At 47.9% G+C, this 19,436-nt stretch overlaps 1 protein-coding gene across 1 annotated transcript in view; it reads left to right on the plus strand.

The window, feature by feature from the left end:
• The window catches only part of dnah7 (dynein, axonemal, heavy chain 7), a 210,130-nt gene that overhangs the window by 107,750 nt on the left and 82,944 nt on the right, over positions 1-19,436 (plus strand). Inside the window, exons 37-43 of the mRNA XM_039006214.1 lie at positions 5,002-5,157; positions 5,363-5,531; positions 5,859-5,985; positions 12,479-12,698; positions 16,124-16,582; positions 16,670-16,837; positions 17,179-17,424. Coding sequence (XP_038862142.1) covers positions 5,002-5,157; positions 5,363-5,531; positions 5,859-5,985; positions 12,479-12,698; positions 16,124-16,582; positions 16,670-16,837; positions 17,179-17,424 — 1,545 coding nt within the window. The remainder of the gene's footprint in view (positions 1-5,001; positions 5,158-5,362; positions 5,532-5,858; positions 5,986-12,478; positions 12,699-16,123; positions 16,583-16,669; positions 16,838-17,178; positions 17,425-19,436) is intronic.

Genomic DNA, 19,436 nt, shown 5'->3' on the forward strand with positions numbered 1-19,436 from the left:
AGGTGAACATGGGCGGCGTCCCAGGTTTCCTCCGCTCGCCGGAACCAGTCGTCCACCGCAGGAGCCTCGGTCTGACTCTGATGCCAAGGAGCCAGAACCGGCTGATACCCCAGTACGCACTGGAGGGGGAGAGGTTAGTGGCGGAGCGAGTTCTGGGCCATCTCTGCCCAGGGCACGAACCCTGCCCACTCCCCCGGCCGGTCCTGGCAATAAGACCTCAGAAACCTACCCACATCCTGGTTTTCTCTCTCCACCTGCCCATTACTCTCGGGGTGAAAACCCAAGGTAAGGCTGATCGAGACCCCCAGACGTTCCATGAACGCCCTCCAGACCCTCGAAGTGAACTGGGGATCCCGATCAGACACTTTGTCCTCAGGCACCCCGTAGTGCCGGAAGACGTGTGTAAACAAGGCCTCCACAGTCTGTAGGGCCGTAGGGAGACCGGGCAGCGGGAGGAGACGGCAGGACTTAGAGAAACGATCCATAACGACCAGGATCGTGGTATTTCCCTGTGATGGGGGGAGATCGATCAGGAGTGACTATGGCCGCGGTGGAATGGGTATGGGGTATAGCTTACCTCTGGGCAGGTGCCTAGGAGTCTTACACCTGGCGCACACCGAGCAGGAGGAAACATAAACCCTCATATCCTTAGCCAAAGTGGGCCACCAGTACTTCCCACTCAGACAGCGCACCGTCCGACCGGTGCCTGGATGACCAGAGGAGGGTGACGTCAGCCGGTCACGGACTGCAGACAGAACGTACAGACACCCAGCGGGACACTGGAGGGGAGCGGGCTCTGCACGCAACACCTGCTCAATGTCCTCGTCGAGCTCCCACACTACCGGCGCCACCAGGCAGGAGGCCGGGAGTATGGGGGTGGGATCCATGGGCCGCTCCTCTGTGTCATACAGCCGGGACAGTGCGTCTGCCTTCACGTTCTGGGAACCTGATCTGTAAGAAAGGGTGAAAACAAAACGGTTGAAAAACATGGCCCACCTTGCCTGACGAGGGTTCTGTCTCCTCGCCGCCCGGATGTACTCCAGATTGCGGTGGTCAGTCCAGATGAGAAAGGGTGTTTAGCCCCCTCAAGCCAATGTCTCCACGCCTTCAAAGCCTTGACGACAGCCAACAGCTCCCGATCCCCCACATCATAGTTTCGCTCCGCAAGGCTGAGCTTCCTCGAGATGAAGGCACAGGGGCGGAGCTTCGGTGGCGTACCCGAGTGCTGAGAGAGCACGGCTCCTATCCCAGCCTCGGACGCGTCCACCTCCACTATGAATGCCAAAGAGGGATCCAGGTTGGGCCAGCACGGGAGCTGAGGTAAACATAGCCCTCAGGTGACCAAAGGCCCTGTCCGCCTCAGCTGACCACTGCAAACGTACCGGTCCCCCCTTCAGCAGTGAGGTAATGGGAGCCGCTACCTGACCAAAACCCCGGATAAACCTCCGGTAGTAATTGGCAAACCCTAGAAACCGCTGCACCTTCTTTACCGTGGTGGGAGTCGGCCAATTACGCACAGCTGAGATGCGGTCACTCTCCATCTCCACCCCTGAGGTGGAAATGCGGTACCCTAGGAAGGAGACGGACTGATGGAAGAACAGACATTTCTCAGCTTTGGCATACAGGTCATGCTCCAATAGTCGACCAAGCACCTTGCACACCAGGGACACATGCTCGGCGCGTGTAGTGGAGTATATCAGAATGTCATCAATATACACCACTACACCCTGCCCGTTCAGGTCCTTGAAAAGCTTGTCTACAAAGGCTTGGAAGACTGATGGAGCATTCATCAACCCGTACAGCATGACAAGGTACTCATAATGCCCTGAGGTCGTACTGAACGCCGTCTTCCACTCGTCTCCCTCCCGGATACGCACCAGGTTGTAAGCACTCCTGAGATCAAGTTTGGTGAAGAAGCGCGACCCGTTTATTGACTCAATTGCCGTGGCGATAAGAGGTAGCGGGTAACTGTACCTCACAGTTATCTGATTAAGGCCTCGATAGTCAATACACGGGCGCAGACCTCCCTCCTTCTTCTTCACAAAAAAAGAAACTCGAGGAGGCGGGGGAAGTGGATGACCGAATGTACCCCTGACGCAGGGTTTCGGATACATATGTTTCCATAGCCACCGTCTCCGCCTGTGACAGAGGATACACGTGACTCCTGGGAAGTGCAGCATCTACGAGGAGATTTATCGCACAATCCCCCCGTCAATGGGGTGGTAATTGAGTCGCCTTCTTTTTGGAGAAGGCGAGAGCCAAATCGGCATATTCGGGGGGAATGCGCATGGTGGAGACCTGGTCTGGACTTTCCACCGTAGTAGCACCTACGGAAACCCCTAAACACCTCCCCGAGCACTCTCGCGACCACCCCGTGAGAGCCGTCCGTTGCCGTGAAACAGTGGGGTCATGACAAGCTAACCAGGGTAGGCCTAGCACCACGGGAAACGCAGGAGAGTCAATGAGAATGAAACTGATTTTCTCTGTGTGACCCCCCCTGCGTCAACATGCCTAGAGCAGCGGTGGCCTCCCCTCAACCCTGACCCTAATGGTCGACTATCTAAGGCGTGAACTGGGAAGGGCATAGCCACAGCAACGATGGTGATCCCTAAACTATGGGCAAATGATCTGTCAATAAAATTCCCAGCCGCGCCTGAATCGACGAGCGCCTTATGCTGGGAATGCGGGGAAACTCAGGAAAAGTAACGAACAAAAACATGTGTGCAACAGAGGGCTCTGGGTGAGAATGGTGCCTTCTCACCTGGGGTTACGCCAGAGTGCCCTGCCTGCTGCCTCGACCCCCAGAGGAACCAACCCGGCACCGACCGGCAGTGTGACCTCTGCGGCCACAGATGGTGCACGAGACGGAACCTCCTCCGGTCTCCCTGAGCGCAGCACCTCCCAACTCCATGGGCTTCGGAGCGGTGGTGCTTGGGGATGGAACCAACAGACCCCGATCTGGACGTCCGCGGGTAGCCAGCAGGTTCTCCAGCCAAATGGACAGGTCCACCAGCTGGATGAAGGTGAGGGTGGTGTCCCTGCAGGCCAACTCTCGACGGACGTCCACGCGCAAACTGCAGCAATAGTGGTCGATCAGGGCCCTGTCCTTCCATCCTGCTCCGGAGGCCAGGGTCCGAAAGTCCAAAGCGATCTCCTGTGTGCTCCTCATCCCCTGCCGTAGGTGGAAAAGACGTTCACCCACCGCTCTGCCCTCGGGCGGTCGAAGACTCGGGCAGCCGTCCCATCGTACTCCCCGGGGAGGGTGAGGCGAATCCCACTGGAACCGGGTGCAGGGGAGGCCCCTGTTGTGCTGGGGGAGGAGCTGGAGGAACTCCCTGTCTCTCCCAGCGGTCCATGGTTTGGACAACGTGGTCCATGGCGGCGCCGAGATGGTGGATCATCGCCTCTTGCTCCAGGACGCACTCCTCGACCCCTATACCAGGGGCACCTGCTCCTGCTGACTCCATATGGGTGGTGTGGAATTCTGTTGCGGAACTGGTGGCTGTGAAGTCAGATGCAGGAGAGCAGAAGTGGGTAATAGCCGGGGCAGTTTAATTTCAAAACCAACAGCAATAAAATAAAATAAAAACAAGGGTACAAAACCCAACGCGCACCAGTAACATAGTGCACAAGCACTTACAAACAAACAATTCCACACAAGGACATGGTGTCACGTTCACTGTCTTCGAACTCCCTGTCATAGATGAGCCAATGAGCAGCGTGCATGTAATTCCACATCACTTTTAATCATAGTGAAACCTTCACAAAAAGAACAGGTAAACAGAAACAAACATGACGCAACCGTGGCGCACACAAACACACACGAAAAAATAAATAATTACCCACAACATTAGGTGGGAAAAAAGCTGCCTAAGTATGATTCCCAATCAGAGACAACGATAGACAGCTGCCTCTGATTGGGAACCACACTCGGCCAAAAGCAAAGAAAAAGAAACATAGAATGCCCACCCAAATCACACCCTGACATAACCAAATAGAGGGAAAAAAGGCTCTCTAAGGTCAGGGAGTGACAGTACCCCCCCAAAGGTGTGGACTCCGGCCGCAAAACCTGACTCTATAGGGGAGGGTCCGGGTGGGGATCTATCCTCGGTGGCGGCTCCGGTTCGGGACGTAGCCCCCGCTCCGCACGCTGATCCCTCCGCTTCCGTGGAACCAGACCGTGGATCGTCGCCGGAGACTCCGGACCGTGGATCATTGCCCGAGGAACCGGACCATGGATCATCGCCGGATGCTCTGGATTGGGAACCCCCGCTGGAGGCTCTGGACTGCGGACCGCCGCTGGAGGCTCCGGACTGCGGACCGTTGCTCGAGACTCCGGACTGGGGACCGTTGCTGGAGGCTCCGGACTGGGGACCGTCGCTGCAGGCTCCGTGCCTGGGATCGTCCCTACAGGCTCCGGGCCATGGATCATCACTGGAGGATACTGAGAAAGTGCTTACTGTAGTAGGTGCAAGAAAAAGCTCTCATTGTAAAAGCATCATTTTTTAAAATCCAATTCCTAGAACACTACAAGAGGTACTCAAAATACCAGCTTGAGACGAGCAAAACACAAGAGTGTTGCGTAATAAGCGTTCTTATTTTCCAGTTAAGATTCATAATATCCTAAATCTTCTGTGGTCATACAATCAAAATAATAGTAATTAGTCAACTCACAATGCATGACTAGGCTATTTGATTACATTACCTCAAACTCAAATTTAATGACTGTAGTTTAGACCATCCCCTCAACTCCCCACTCAAAAGGAATTGGTGCAAAGGACCATGAATCTCAAAGAACCATCTGAACCAGCTGTTATAGTCACAAAGGAAAAACACTTTTTACACTACAGTGCCAACACGAACCGATCTGCGCTGGCTCATATATTTTCTCTTCAACTTTTCAACAGTCCTCTCCAGGACTGGTTCTAGCTACTATGATGAATGTTTAACCAACAGCTCAGTAGTGTGAAACAACCCTAACTTCCCACAAACTCTCTGCAGGACTTTCTGCTGAACCGTCTGAATAAGGATCTATATAGCCCCCTGATGATTAACTTCTCAGCACAGACCACAGCCGCCCAGACACAGAACATCATCATGTCAAAGCTGGATAAGCGCCGCAAAGGGGTGTACGGCCCGCCCATGGGCAAGAGAACGGTAGGTTCGCCAGGCTGTGTGTGTGTGTGTGTGCACATGGATGCGTGCGTGCATGAGTGACTGACATTGTCATGCGTGTATGTGTTTAATTCTTGAATGATAATAATGACGTTGATAAGTCCTTGATGTAGTGTTGTGCTGACATTGAAGAGTAGTATTGCAGCAGAGTGAGAGACATTGTAATATAAGTTCTTTATTTGTCCAGGTGGTGTTTGTGGACGATGTGAACATGCCGGCCAGGGAGACGTACGGGGCCCAGCCCCCCGTGGAGCTGCTGCGTCAGTGGCTGGACCACTGGAACTGGTACGACATGAAGGACTGCTCCATGATCAAGCTGGTGGACATCCAGATCATGTGCGCCATGGGGCCGCCCGGTGAGTCTAGCACGTACAGCTCAGCTGCCCCTTTACTGAGTTTATTTGCTCACACTTTTTTTCACAACACTATTCAGCAGTTGCTGTTTATTTAAAGACCCATTTTTATTCAATATATTATTATTGCTCTTTCTTAGGGGGGCATTGAAAGAAGCGTTTAAAAGGTTTACATGCTATCACAGTCATTTGTCCCACGTGCGCTTTCTAACTCTGTGCCCCTATGGAAACTGATTTGAGGATTTGGGGAGGGTGAGCTGGTCTTAGATCTGAGCCTAAGGGCACCTTCTACCGAAAGCCATTTTCAAAGCATTGGATTTCTGCCCTCAGGTGGTGGGAGAAACCCTATCACAGCCCGCTACCTACGCCACTTAAACACGGTCACCATCAACGACTTTGACGAGAAGACCATGTACACAATTTTCTCCAGAATCATGGACTGGCACCTCACTATAAGGTAACAATATAGTGTTGCTGAGAAGTTAGCCCTCTCTTCAGCAACATAGATATATAGTTCAGCCTAGATATACAGTACATATTTAGGCCTAGACCTAACCTCCTAGACAAATAAACCCTTTTCGGGTCGTTCCACCTCAAATGGCACAAGAAAGAGAATTTCGACGTGGTATGCATTTTGCAATGTTCTGTACTTTGTCAAGTACACTCCTATATTCTTGTATTCACATATTAAAATTACTCCCATCTTTCAACACGCATGTTTTCACAAGTAAATTGTCATGTAAATTGTAAAAACAAACCTGCATGATTGAAGGTAATGAGGTTCAAAGCCTGGCTACATCTTCTCAAATTACTATATGGCACTTTTATTTCCAGGTTTTGCCAAAGGGGGGTGTGTTCTGTTGATAGTATTGACAGACAGCTGTAAGAATATTAAAAGATAAATATACAATGCAGAGAACTAAAGATCAATGGAACTAGTTGTTTTTCTTTAATGGGGAACTGAAGATTAATGGGTCAGGGACATGGGTTGTTTTTCAGTTCAACAACTGTTTATAATCTGTGAAGGGGTTCCAGGCCGGGAATCATACAGTTAAAAATCAAATCAAATGTATTTATAAAGCCCTTCTTACATCAGCTGATATCTCAAAGTGCTGTACAGAAACCCAGCCTAAAACCCCAAACAGCAAGCAATGCAGGAAAAACTCCCTAGAAAAGCCAGAACATAGAAAGAAACCTAGAGAGGAACCAGGCTATGAGGGGTGGCCAGTCCTCTTCTGGCTGTGCCGGGTGGAGATTATAACAGAACATGGCCAAGATGTTCAAATGTTCATAGATGACCAGCAGGGTCAAATAATAATGATCACAGTGGTTGTCGAGGGTGCAACAGGTCAGCACCTCAGGAGTAAATGTCAGTTGGCTTTTCATAGCCGATCGTTCAGAGTATCTCTACCACTCCTGCTGTCTCTAGAGAGTTGAAAACAGCAGGTCTGGGACAGGTAGCACGTCCGGCGAACAGGTCAGTGGTCCATAGCCGCAGGCAGAATAGTTGAAACTGGAGTAGCAGCAGGGCCAGGTGGACTGGGGACAGCAAGGAGTCATCAGGCCAGGTAGTCCTGAGGCATGGTCCTAGGGCTCAGGTCCTCCGAGAGAGAAAAAGAAAGAAAGAGAGAATTAGTGAGAGCATACTTAAATTCACACAGGACACCGGATAAGACAGGAGAAATACTCCAGATATAACAGACTGACCCTATTCCCCCGACACATGAACTACTGATGCATAAATACTGGAGGCTGAGACAGGAGGGGTCGGGAGACACTGTGGCCCCATGCGACGATACCCCCGGACAGGGCCAAACAGGCAGGATATAACCCCACCCACTTTGCCAAAGCACAGCCCCCACACCACTAGAGGGATATCTTCAACCACCAACTTACCATCCTGAGACAAGTTCCAGTATAGCCCACAAATATTTCCGCCACGGCAAAACCCAAGGGGGATGCCAACCCAGAAAGGAAGATCACGTCAGTGACTCAACCCACTCAAGTGACGCTCCCCTCCTAGGGACGGCATGGAAAAGCGCCAGTAAGCCAGTGACTCTAACCCTATTACAGGGGGTGAGGCAGAGAATCCCAGTGGAGAGAGGGGAACCGGCCAAGCAGAGACAGCAAGGGCGGTTCGTTGCTCCAGTGCCTTTCCGTTCACCTTCACACTCCTGGGCCAGACTACACTCAATCATAGGACCTACTGAAGAGATGAGTCTTCAATAAAGACTTAAAGGTTGAGACCTAGTCTGTGTCTCTCACATGGGTAGGTAGACCATTCCATAAATATGGAGCGCTATAGGAGAAAGCCCTGCCACCAGCTGTTTGCTTAGACATTCTAGGGACAGTTAGGAGGCCTGTGTCTTGTGACCGTAACGTATGTGTAGGTATGTACGGCGGGACCAAATCGGAAAGATAGGTAGGAGCAAGCCCATGTAATGCTTTGTAGGTTAGCAGTAAAACCTTGAAATCAGCCCTTGCCTTTATTGGAAGCCAGTGTAGGGAGGCTAGCACTGGAGTAATATGATCAAATTTTGGGGTTCTAGTCAAGATTCTAGCAGCCGTGTTTTGCACTAACTGAAGTTTATTTAGTGCTTTATCTGAGTAGCCGGAAAGTAGAGCATTGCAGTAGTCTAACCTAGAAGTGACAAAAGCATGGATTAGTTTTTCTGCATAATTTTTGGACAGAAAGTTTCTGATTTTTGCAATGTTACGTAGATGGAAAAAAGCTGTCCTTGAAACAGTCTTGATATGTTTGTCAAAAGAGAGATCAGGGTCCAGAGTAATGCAGAGGTCCTTCACAATTTTATTTGAGACGACTGTACAACCATCAAGATTAATTGTCAGATTCAACAAAAAATATCTTTGTTTCTTGGGACCTAGGACAAGCGTCTCTGTTTTGTCTGAGTTTTAAAGTAGAACATTTGCATCCATCCACTTCCTTATGTCTGAAACACAGGCTTCCAGCAAGGGCCATTTTGGGGCTTCGCCATGTTTCATCGAAATGTACAGATGTGTGTCGTCCGCATAGCAGTGAAAGTTAACATTATGTTTCCGAATGACATCACCAAAAGGTAAAATATATAGTGAAAACAATAGTGGTCCTAAAACGGAACCTTGAAGAACACCGAAATTTACAGTTGATTTGTCTGAGGACAAACCATCCACAGAGACAAACTGATATCTTTCCGACAGATATGATCTAAACCAGGCCAGAACTTGTACGTCTAGACCAATTTGGGCTTCCAATCTCTCCAAAAGAATGTGGTGATCGATGGTATCAAAAGCAGCACTAAGGCCTAGGAGCACGAGGACAGATGCAGAGCCTCGGTCTGACGCCATTAAAAGGTCATTTACCACCTTCACAAGTGCAGACTCAGTGCTATGATGGGGTCTAAAACCAGACTGAAGTATTTCGTATACATTGTTTGTCTTTAGGAAGGCAGTAAATTGCTGCGCAACAGCTTTTTCAATTTGTTTTGAGAGGAATGGGAGATTCGATATAGGCCAATAGTTTTTTATATTTTCCTGGTCAAATTTTGGCTTTTTCAAGAGAGGCTTTATTACTGCCACTTTTAGTGAGTTTGGTACATATCCGGTGGATAGAGAGACGTTTATTATGTTCAACATAGGAGTGCCATGCACAGGAAGCAGCTCTTTCAGTAGTTTAGTTGGAATAGGGTCCAGTATGCAGCTTGAAGGTTTAGAGGCCATGATTATTTTCATCATTGTGTCAAGATATTTAGTACTTAAACACTTGAGTGGCTCCCTTGATCCTAGGTCCTGGCAGAGTTGTGTAGACTCAGGACAACTGAGCTTTGGAGGAATATGCAGGTTTAAAGAGGAGTCCGTTTTCTTTCTAATGATCATGACCTTTTCCTCAAAGAAGTTCATTAATTTATTACTGCTGAAGTGAAAGCCATCCTCTCTTTGGGAATGCTGCTTTTTAGTTAGCTCTGCGACAGTATCAAAAATAAATGTTGGATTGTTCTTATTTTCCTCAATGAAGTTGGAAAAATAGGATGATCGAGCAGCAGTGAGGGCTCTTCGATACTGCACGGTACTGTCTTTCCAAGCTAGTCGGAAGACTTCCAGTTTGGTGTGGCACCATTTCCGTTCCAATTTTCTGGAAGCTTGCTTCAGAGCTCGGGTATTTTCTGTATACCAGGGAGTTAGTTTCTTATGACAAATGTTTATTGTTTTTAGTGGTGCGACTGCATCTAGGGTATTGTGCAAGGTTAAATTGAGTTCCTCAGTTAGGTGGTTAACTGATTTTTGTCCTCTGACGTCCTTGGGTAGGCGGAGGTATTCTGGAAGGGCATCTAGAAATCTTTGGGTTATCCGAGAATTTATAGCATAACTTTTGATGATCCTTGGTTGGGGTCTGAGCAGATTATTTGTTGCGATTGCAATCGTAATAAAATGGTGGTCCGATAGTCCAGGATTATGAGGAAAAACATTAAGATCCACAACCCTTATTCCACAGGACAAAACTAGGTCCAGAGTATGACTGTGGTAGTGAGTAGGTCCAGAGACATGTTGGACAAAACCCACTGAGTCGATGATGGCTCCGAAAGCCTTTTGGAGTGGGTCTGTGGACTTTTCCATGTGAAAATTAAAGTCACCAAAAATGTGAATATTATCTGCCATGACTACAAGGTCCGATAGGAATTCAGGGAACTCAGTGAGGAACACTGTATGTGGCCCAGGAGGCCTGTAAACAGTAGCTATAAAGAGTGATTGAGAAGGCTGCATAGATTTTATGACTAAAAGCTCAAAAGACAAAAAAACGTATTTCTTTTGTAAATTGAAATTTCCTATCATAAATGTTAGCAACACCTCCACCTTTACGGGATGCGCGGGGGATATGGTCACTAGTGTAACCAGGAGGTGAGGCCTCATTTAACACAGGAAATTCATCAGGCTTAAGCCATGTTTCAGTCAGGCCAATCACATCAAGATTATGATGACATTGACTATAACTGCCTTTGAAGTGAGGGATCTAACATTAAGTAGCCCTATTTTGAGATGTGAGGTATCACGATCTCTTTCAATAATGGCAGGAATGGAGGAGGTCTTTATTCTAGTGAGATTGCTAAGGCGAACACCGCCATGTTTAGTTTTCCCAACCTAGGTCGAGGCACAGACACGATCTCAGCTGAGCTGACTACACTGACTGTGCTAGTGGCAGACTCCACTACGCTGGCAGGCTGGCTAACAGCCTGCTGAAGTCGGAAGTTTACATACACCTTAGCCAAATACATTTAAACTCAGTTTTTCATAATTCCTGACATTTAATCCTCGTAAAAATTCCCTAGTAAAAATTCCCTCTTATTCTGAAATGTCAGAATAATATTAGAGAGAATGATTTATTTCAGCTTTTATTTATTTCATCACATTCTCAGTGGGTCAAAAGTTTACATACCCTCAATTAGTATTTGGTAACATTGCCTTTAAATTGTGTTAACTTGGGTCAAACGTTTCAGGTAGCCTTCCACAAGCTTCCCACAATAAGTTGGGTGAATTTTGGCCCATTCCTCCTGACAGAGTTGGTGTAACTGGGTCAGGTTTGTAGGCCTCCTTGCTCGCACACGCTTTTTCAGTTTTGCCCACACATTTTCTATAGGATTGAGGTCAGGGCTTTGTGATTATTTTGTACCTGTTTCCTCCAGCATCTTCACAAGGTCCTTTGCTGTTGTTCTGGGATTGATTTGCACTTTTCGCAACAAAGTACGTTCATCTCTAGGAGACAGAACGCGTCTCCTTGCTGAGCAGTATGACGGCTGCGTGGTCCTATGGTGTTTATACTTGCGTACTATTGTTTGTACAGATGAACGTGGTACCTTCAGGCATTTGGAAATTGCTCCCAAGGATGAACCAGACTTGTGGCGGTCTACATTTTTTAATTCTGAGGTTTTGGCTGATTTATTTTGATTTTCCCATGATGTCAAGCAAAGAGGCACTGAGTTTGAAGGTAGGCCTTTAAATACATCCACAGGTACACCTCCAATTGTCTTAAATGCCTATCAGAAGCGTCTAAAGCCATGACATCATTTTCTGGAATTTTCCAAGCTGTTTAAAGGCACAGTCAACTTAGTGTATGTAAACTTCTGACCCACTGGAGTTGTGATACAGTGAATTATAAGTGAAATAATTTGTCTGTAAACAATTGTTGGAAAAATTACTTGTGTCATGCGCAAAGTATATGTCCTTACCGACTTGCCAAAACTATAGTTTGTTAACAAGAAATTTGTGGAGTGGTTGAAAAACGAGTTTTAATGACTCCAACCTAAGTTTATTTAAACTTCCGACTTCAACTGTAGCTATGTGTGTCAAGTTGTCATTGGTCCAAATGATCTATACATTGAAGCTGACATGGGATAATTTGTATTTTCACCATTAGCCCAATTTTTCTGCAATGAATTCTAATGGGTCAACCACAGGCTAGGTTTTGGTTTAAACTACATCCTGTCTCTTTGTTCAGTGGAAAAACAATGAGAACAGAGAACAATGAACATCAACCATCCACTTTCCAGCATAACAACTATGATTTGTTCTCTTTAAATAAATATATTTCTCTCCCCTTGATTTGCTTTGGGGTCTGTGTGTTTGAAGAATATCATAAAATTCAAAAGGCACTCGCACATCTGAGCAATCTTATTTGCAGGTGCATGGCAACAATTGAACAAGATGAAGGAAAAAGGAAACCGCACACTGCTCTTGATATTATCACCGATATTTATCACGGCTGAGGCTATAGTGTGTGTGTAAATGTGCGTGTGTGCGTGTGTGTGTGTGTGTGTGTGTGTGTGTGTGTGTGTGTGTGTGTGTGTGTGTGTGTGTGTGTGTGTGTGTGTGTGTGTGTGCATGTGTGTGTGCGCATGTGGAACGTTTGCACAATTGTTATTGCGTGTATATAATATAATTTATGACTCCTTCCTCACCAGGTTTGCTTTCCCCAAGCCATTTGCAACACTGACCGCTCAGATCATCAATGGCACAATGTCTGTGTACCAGGAGGCCACCAAGAACCTGCTGCCAACCCCGGCCAAGTCCCACTACCTTTTTAACCTGCGAGACTTCTCCCGCGTCATCCAGGGCATCTGTCTGTCCCGACCTGAAACAGCTGAGAACCCCAGCGCCATCAAGCGCCTCTGGGTGCATGAGGTATGTATACAGGGCTCAGTATTCATGCTTGCCCGGGACAGGTAAAACATAAATAATTCAGACAAGCAGAACATAGATGTAAAGTAAAAAAAAGTCACACGAATCACAATATCAAATATTTTATCCTATCAGAATTGGATCAGTGTCCTCCGGATGCGTTGCATGTGTTGCGGACTTTCATCTCCCAAACTCTGCACTTGCATTACCGTGGTGCTATCTATCCATATGGGAAGTACAAATATTGGGAAAAATGATTTAAGTTGAGTGCCAAATTAATTGTAATTTTATTAACATAAATGCAACAAAACAAATCTAACTTTGCAAGACGGAGGGGTTCATCTTGTGTTAGGCACAGCGCATAGAAACCATTGAAAGGCACAAACGGTCTTTCGATCACATGTGGTCGTGATGGAAGACTGATTGCTTCCAACAAAAGTACACAACTTGCACATTTCCAGCTATCTTTGAAAAGCTTTTTCATGTCTTAAAGGGGCAGTGTTGTTCACTACCTAACCAAAGGTATGTGGACGCCTTCTCCTCAAACATCTCATTCCAAAATGATGGGCATTAAGATGGAGTTGGTCCTCCCCTTTTCTGCTATAGCCTCCACTATTCTGGGATGGCTTTCCACTAGATGCTGGAACATTGATGTAGGGACTTGCTTCCATTCAGGGACAAGACCATTAGTGAGGTCGGGCATTGATGTTGGGCGATTAGGCCTGGCTCGCAGTCAGCGTTCCAATTTATCCCAAAGGTGTTTGATGGGGTTGAGGTCAGGGCTTTGTGCAGGCCAGTTAAGTTCTTCCACACCGATCTCTAGAAATAATTTCTGTATGGACCTCGCTTTGTGCACGGGGGCATTGTCATGCTGAAACAGAAAATGGCCTTCCCCAAATTGTTGCCACAAAGTTAGAAGCACAGAATCGTGTAGAATGTCATTGTATGCTGTAGCGTTAAGATTTTCCTTCACTGGATCTAAGGGCCTAGCCCAAACAATAAATAACGGTCCCAGACCATTATTCTTCCTCCACCAAACTTTCGAGTTGGCACTATGCATTGGGGCAGGTAGTATTCTCCTGGCATCCGCCAAATCCAGATTCGTCCGTCAGACTGCCAGATGGTGAAGCGTAATTCATCACTCCAGAGAATGTGTTTCCACTGCTCCAGAGCCCAATAGCGGCGAGCTTTACACCACTTCAACCGACGCTTGGCATTGCGCATGGTGCTCTTAGGCTTGTGTGTAATAACAATAATGCATTTTATTTTGTGAAATGGTTCGTTGCATCATACAACACAAAACAATTTTCGGTCACCTTTATGGCCCATGGTGATAGACATTTATTTGTATTTTTGGACAAGTGACTTGAGCTTTAGGATTGAAGTCAAAAATCTATCCTACTTGTCCGAAGATCAAGTGGCGCGAAAAAGGTTATTGTCAAGCCCTTATGAATCTACACTCACCGGACAGTTAATTAGGTACACCCATCTAGTACCCGGTCGGACCCCCCTTTGCCTCCAGAACAGCCTGAATTATTTGTGGCATTTTGCAAGGTGTCGGAAACTTTCCACAGGGATGTTGGACTAAGCTGATGCGGTGGCATCATGCAGTTGCTGCAGATTGGACGGCGGGAACATTCTTGCTGCGAATAGCCCGTTCCATCTCATCCCAAATACTGTATGCTCTATTGGATTGAGGTCTGGGAACTGTGTAGGTCTCTCAAGTAAACTGAACCGCTGTCGTGTTCCAGGCAATGTTTTTCCACTCCGCAATTGTCCAGTGTTGGTGATCGCGTGCTCACTGGAGCCACTTCTTGTTTTTAGCTGATGGGAGTGGAACCCGGTTTGGTCGTCTGCTTCAGTAATCCATCGGTGACCAGGATCGAAGAGTTGTCCGCTGACTGGATGTTTTTTTGTTTGTCGCACCATCTTCGGTGAACGCTAGATACTGTCGTGGGTGAAAATCCCAGGACGGTGGCGATTTCTGAGATACTGGATCTGGCTCGCCTGGCACCGACGATCATACTACGCTCAAAGACGCTGAGGTCACTTGTTTTGCCCATTCTGACGTTCAATCGAACAGTACCTGAATAAACTGGCCCATGAGTCTATATTCTCAAGGTTCTAACAAATCATGACGTGTAAATTGTAATAATATTCAGGGGCCCGTTGCACCAGTTGGTCTTAAGTGGGTCGTAACTCTATTTCCAGCGTAAAATGTGCTCTACGCCAGGCCAAACAATTATACCTGTTGCTCCCACCAGGGTGTAAGCCCTTCTATAAGCTACGCATAGACGTAGATTCTATGCCTACTAGGGAGCAGGTGTAGGGTGTTAAATTGGGACTGTCTTTTTCATGATATGCACAGAAAATAATGGAAATCTATATTTCTTTTAAGGATGTGAGTCTATATTTCACAACCTCATTTTGAGTTGCCTATGTCTAGTCAATAGCAACCTAATACACTTGATTTATATGCTACATTATAGCATGCTAAATATGTCTGATCAGATATTAGCAAACTAATCCTGTCTCTTTGAGCTGCCACCTCCACTTATTTGCCCAGCCAGAGCTCAATTAACCAAATATACAGATACAAGTCAAGGGCTTTAAGTCAGGATATAGCCTAGGCTACTACGTGACTGAAGAGCAAAATAATACACCTGTTATACTAGGCTAGTGTAGGCTACATAATATGTTAGCAAAATGTTCTGATAATACTGTTAGATGAGCAAACTAGACTAAAGATTAGCATCATGAACACTCACTTCAATTTGGCTAACATTTTTCCCAGCCTAATTGTAACCAAATATCCAAATGGAGATTCTGTGAAATCAAAAAGCTGACGTTTATCTCAAAGCAGTGCAATAACGCTGTCCCGATCATAACGGTCCTGAAATTATAGTCACCACACACTGATTAAAGTATTTAAAATGGTTGGATGACTTTGGGAGTTTCAGTAAGCAACAATATCGTAAATGCCTTCAATGGCATTAGCCTACTTTATTACAATATTTTTGTAATTTAGTGATATTCATTTCCACAGTAATTATTGATTGATCCATCCAGTTGTGGTTAAGAAAACGTGCATGCATAGTGGCGGGCTTTGCGAAGTGATGGGACATGCCTCGCCAAGTTTAGAAATGCCACTAGGATGGTAACAGCCTTGTAATGGGCGGTGCCTAGCAACCATCATTATGACGTATCAAATCTCGTGACATAGCTATGCCCACATTGCTTTCTTCAAACTTACCTATGACTAGTCATATTTTTGGTTGGTGCAACAGGTGTAAATTATGATCCCAAAGTCAGACGTAGCTATGCCCGACCTAGCATTTAAGTCCAACTTTTTTATGCCCAACTGGTGCAACCGGCCCCAGGTGTTCAATTCTCATGCTGACAAATTGCTACTTCATTCACTCTCACAGGTCCAGAGGGTGTACTACGACCGTCTAGTGCATGACTCAGACCGGGCCTGGATGGTGGGCTACCTCCAGGAGGTGTCCCAGTCCTACCTCAAAGAGGACTTCCACCAGCTCTTCCAGCACCTTGACCAGGACCAGGACGGGTGCGTGACGGAGGATGACCTCCGCAGCCTCATGTTCTGCGACTTCCACGACCCCAAGGGCGAGGACCGCAACTACCGCGAGGTGAACAACCTGGACCAGCTGCGGCAGGTGGTTGAGTCGCACCTGGATGAGTACAACAACGTCAGCAAGGCGCCCATGAACCTGGTGCTCTTCCGCTTCGCCATCGAGCATGTGTGCCGCATCTCGCGCGTGCTCAAGCAGCCGCGCGGCCATGCCTTGCTGGTTGGGGTGGGCGGGAGTGGGAGACAGTCTGTTACCCGGTTGGCCGCCCACATGGCGGAGGCGGAGCTCTTCCAGGTGGAGAATTTTAATTTTTTATTAACAATTTTATTTTGTATAAAATGACAAACTGTCAATAACAATCACAATATACTTTCTGAACAGGTGGAGATTGCAAAGAGCTATGGCATGACGGAGTGGCGTGACGACCTCAAGCTGATCATGCGCAAGTCCACACAGGGCGACACGCACGGTGTCTTCCTCTTCACTGACACGCAGATCAAGATGGAGTCCTTCCTGGAGGACGTTAGCAACCTGCTCAACACTGGAGAGGTGATGGATGGATGGACAGACAGACACTTTTCTTTATCCCCTATAGAGAAATACAGGGTCACAGACACAACAACAGAGACAAACACACATATGCGTATGCATTATGTGATTTATGTAATTTGCCTAACTTGAACTTTTCTTAAATCATGTTAATATTGCATGAATTAATTAATGGTTTGCATGAACATTCGAGATACACACCCATATCTTAATTTACGAAATACATAAATGCAAACATTTAGGTGGTTTAAAATGTTTTATAATAATCAACAACAAAAAAATGGCTACAGTGTCATGAAAAAAATCCTCATTCCCTTCCTTTTTCCCTTTCCTCACGCCAGGTACCCAACTTGTTTGCGACTGACGAGAAAGCAGAGATCTGCGAGCGCATGCGTGTGCTTGATCGTCAGCGGGAGCGCGACAAGCAGACGGATGGCAGCCCGCTATCGCTCTTCAACATGTTCCTGGAGCGCTGCCGCTCGCAGCTGCACGTGGTGCTGGCCATGAGCCCTATTGGAGACACCTTCCGGAGCCGCCTAAGACGCTTCCCCGCCCTCATCAACTGTTGCACCATCGACTGGTTCCAGGTAATATACACTACATGACCAAAAGTATGTTGTTTCCTGCTCATCGAACATCTCATTAGAAAATCATGGGCATTAATATGGAGTTGGTCCACCATTTGCTGCTATTCTTCTGGGAAGGCTTTCTTCTGGGAAGGCTTTCCAATAGATGTTGGAACATTGCTGCAGGGACTTGTTTCCATTCAGCCACAAGACCATTAGTGAGGTCGGGCACTGATATTGGGCAATTAGGCCTGGCTCTCAGTCAGCGTTCCAATTCATCCCAAAGGTGTTCAATGGGGCTGAGGTCAGGGCTCTGTGCAGCCCAGTCAAGTTCTTCCACACCGTTCTCGACAAAGCATTTCTGTATGGACCTCGCTTTGTGCACACTGAAACAGGAAAGGGCCTTTCCCAAATTGTTGCCACACATTTAGAAGCACAAAGTCGTCTAGAATGTCATTGTATGCTGTAGCTTTAAGATTTCCTGGATCGTGGAGGAGTGGGCCCACTCCAGGACCGAGGAGCTGACAGCGTCAGGAACAAACACCCGGTTATCTAGCCCCCCCCCCCCCCCCCCCGGCTGGAAATGCTGCGTAGTCTCATGGACCTGCTTCCCTATTCCCCAACAGAGTGCTGTCGCCAGCCACGAGGTGGGAAGGATGGTCTCGGGGTCCGAGGGTGTAGCCGCAGGGCTATAGCGGCGTGACAGAGCATCCGACTTGATATTCTTGGATCCCGGTCGGTAGGAGAGGGAGAAGTTAAACTGGGTGAAAAGCAGGGCCCACCTAGCTTGCGGTGCGAAGATATTCCAGGTTCTTGTGATCCGTCCAGACAATGAACAGATGTTCCGTCCCCTCCGAGCAGTGTCTCCACTCCTCCAATGCCATCTTCACCGCGAGAAGCTCATAATTCCCCACATCGTAATTCTTCTCCGTGGCGTTGAGGCGATGGGAGAAGAAGGCGCAGGGATGTAACGGTGCGGAGATATTCCAGGCTCTTGTGATCCGTCCACACAATGAACGGATGTTCCGTCCCCTCCAAGCAGTGTCTCCACTCCTCCAACGGCATCTTCACCACGAGAAGCTCACAATTCCCCACATCGTAATTCCTCTCCGTGGCATTGAGGCGATGGGAGAAGAAGGCGCAGGGATGTAACTTGAGGTCCAGGGTGGAACGCTGGGACAGGATAGCCACTCCGACATCCGAAGCATCGGCCTCCACCACGAACTGATGGGACGGGTCAGGATGAATCAATATGGGAGCAGTGGTGAAGCGGTGCTTGAGGTCCCGGAACGCCCGGTCAGCAGCTGGTGACCACGTGAATGGAATCTTGGGAGAGGTGAGTGCAGACAAGGGGGAAGCCAGGATGCTTTAACCCCGAATAAATCGGCAATAAAAGTAGGCAAATCCCAGGAAGCGTTGCAGCTGCGCTCTGGACGTAGGCTGGGGCCAATTCACAACCGAACGAAGACGAACCGGTTCAATATGTTGCCAGGGCCTGGAACACAGCTGGGGCATTGGTAAGGTTGGTAAGGCCAACTGGCATGACCAGGTATTCGTAGTGACTGCTGGCCGTGTTAAAGGCAGTCTTCCACTCGTCCCCTTCTCGTATCCGCACCAGGTGGTAGGCGTTCCGCAGGCCCAACTTGGAGAAAATGGTGGCCCCCTGGAGCGTCTCGAAGGCCGAGGCGATGAGTGGTAGCGGGTAGCGGTCACTGAGGCCCCGGTAGTCGATGCACGGGCGCAGGGTTTTGTTTTTCTTCTCCACAAAGAAGATCCCGCAGTCATAGGGTCGGTGTGGAGGAAGTGGCCCGGGCCTTACTGAAAACATCCCGGAGGTCCTGGTACTCTGCGGGAATGGCGAAGAGTTCCGGGTAAACTTCTGAGCCCACAGGAAGATGACCCGGGGCAGGCTGCGCTGACTTCTGACAGTGGCAGAATTGGCTGTAGCTCATGATGGCACCAGCAGTCCAGTCTATGATTGGATTGTTTCGCTGGAGCCAAGAATATTCCAGTACCATGGGAACCTGAGGATG

The sequence above is a fragment of the Salvelinus namaycush genome, chromosome 13 (assembly GCF_016432855.1).
Source record: "Salvelinus namaycush isolate Seneca chromosome 13, SaNama_1.0, whole genome shotgun sequence".
NCBI lineage: Eukaryota > Metazoa > Chordata > Actinopteri > Salmoniformes > Salmonidae > Salvelinus > Salvelinus namaycush.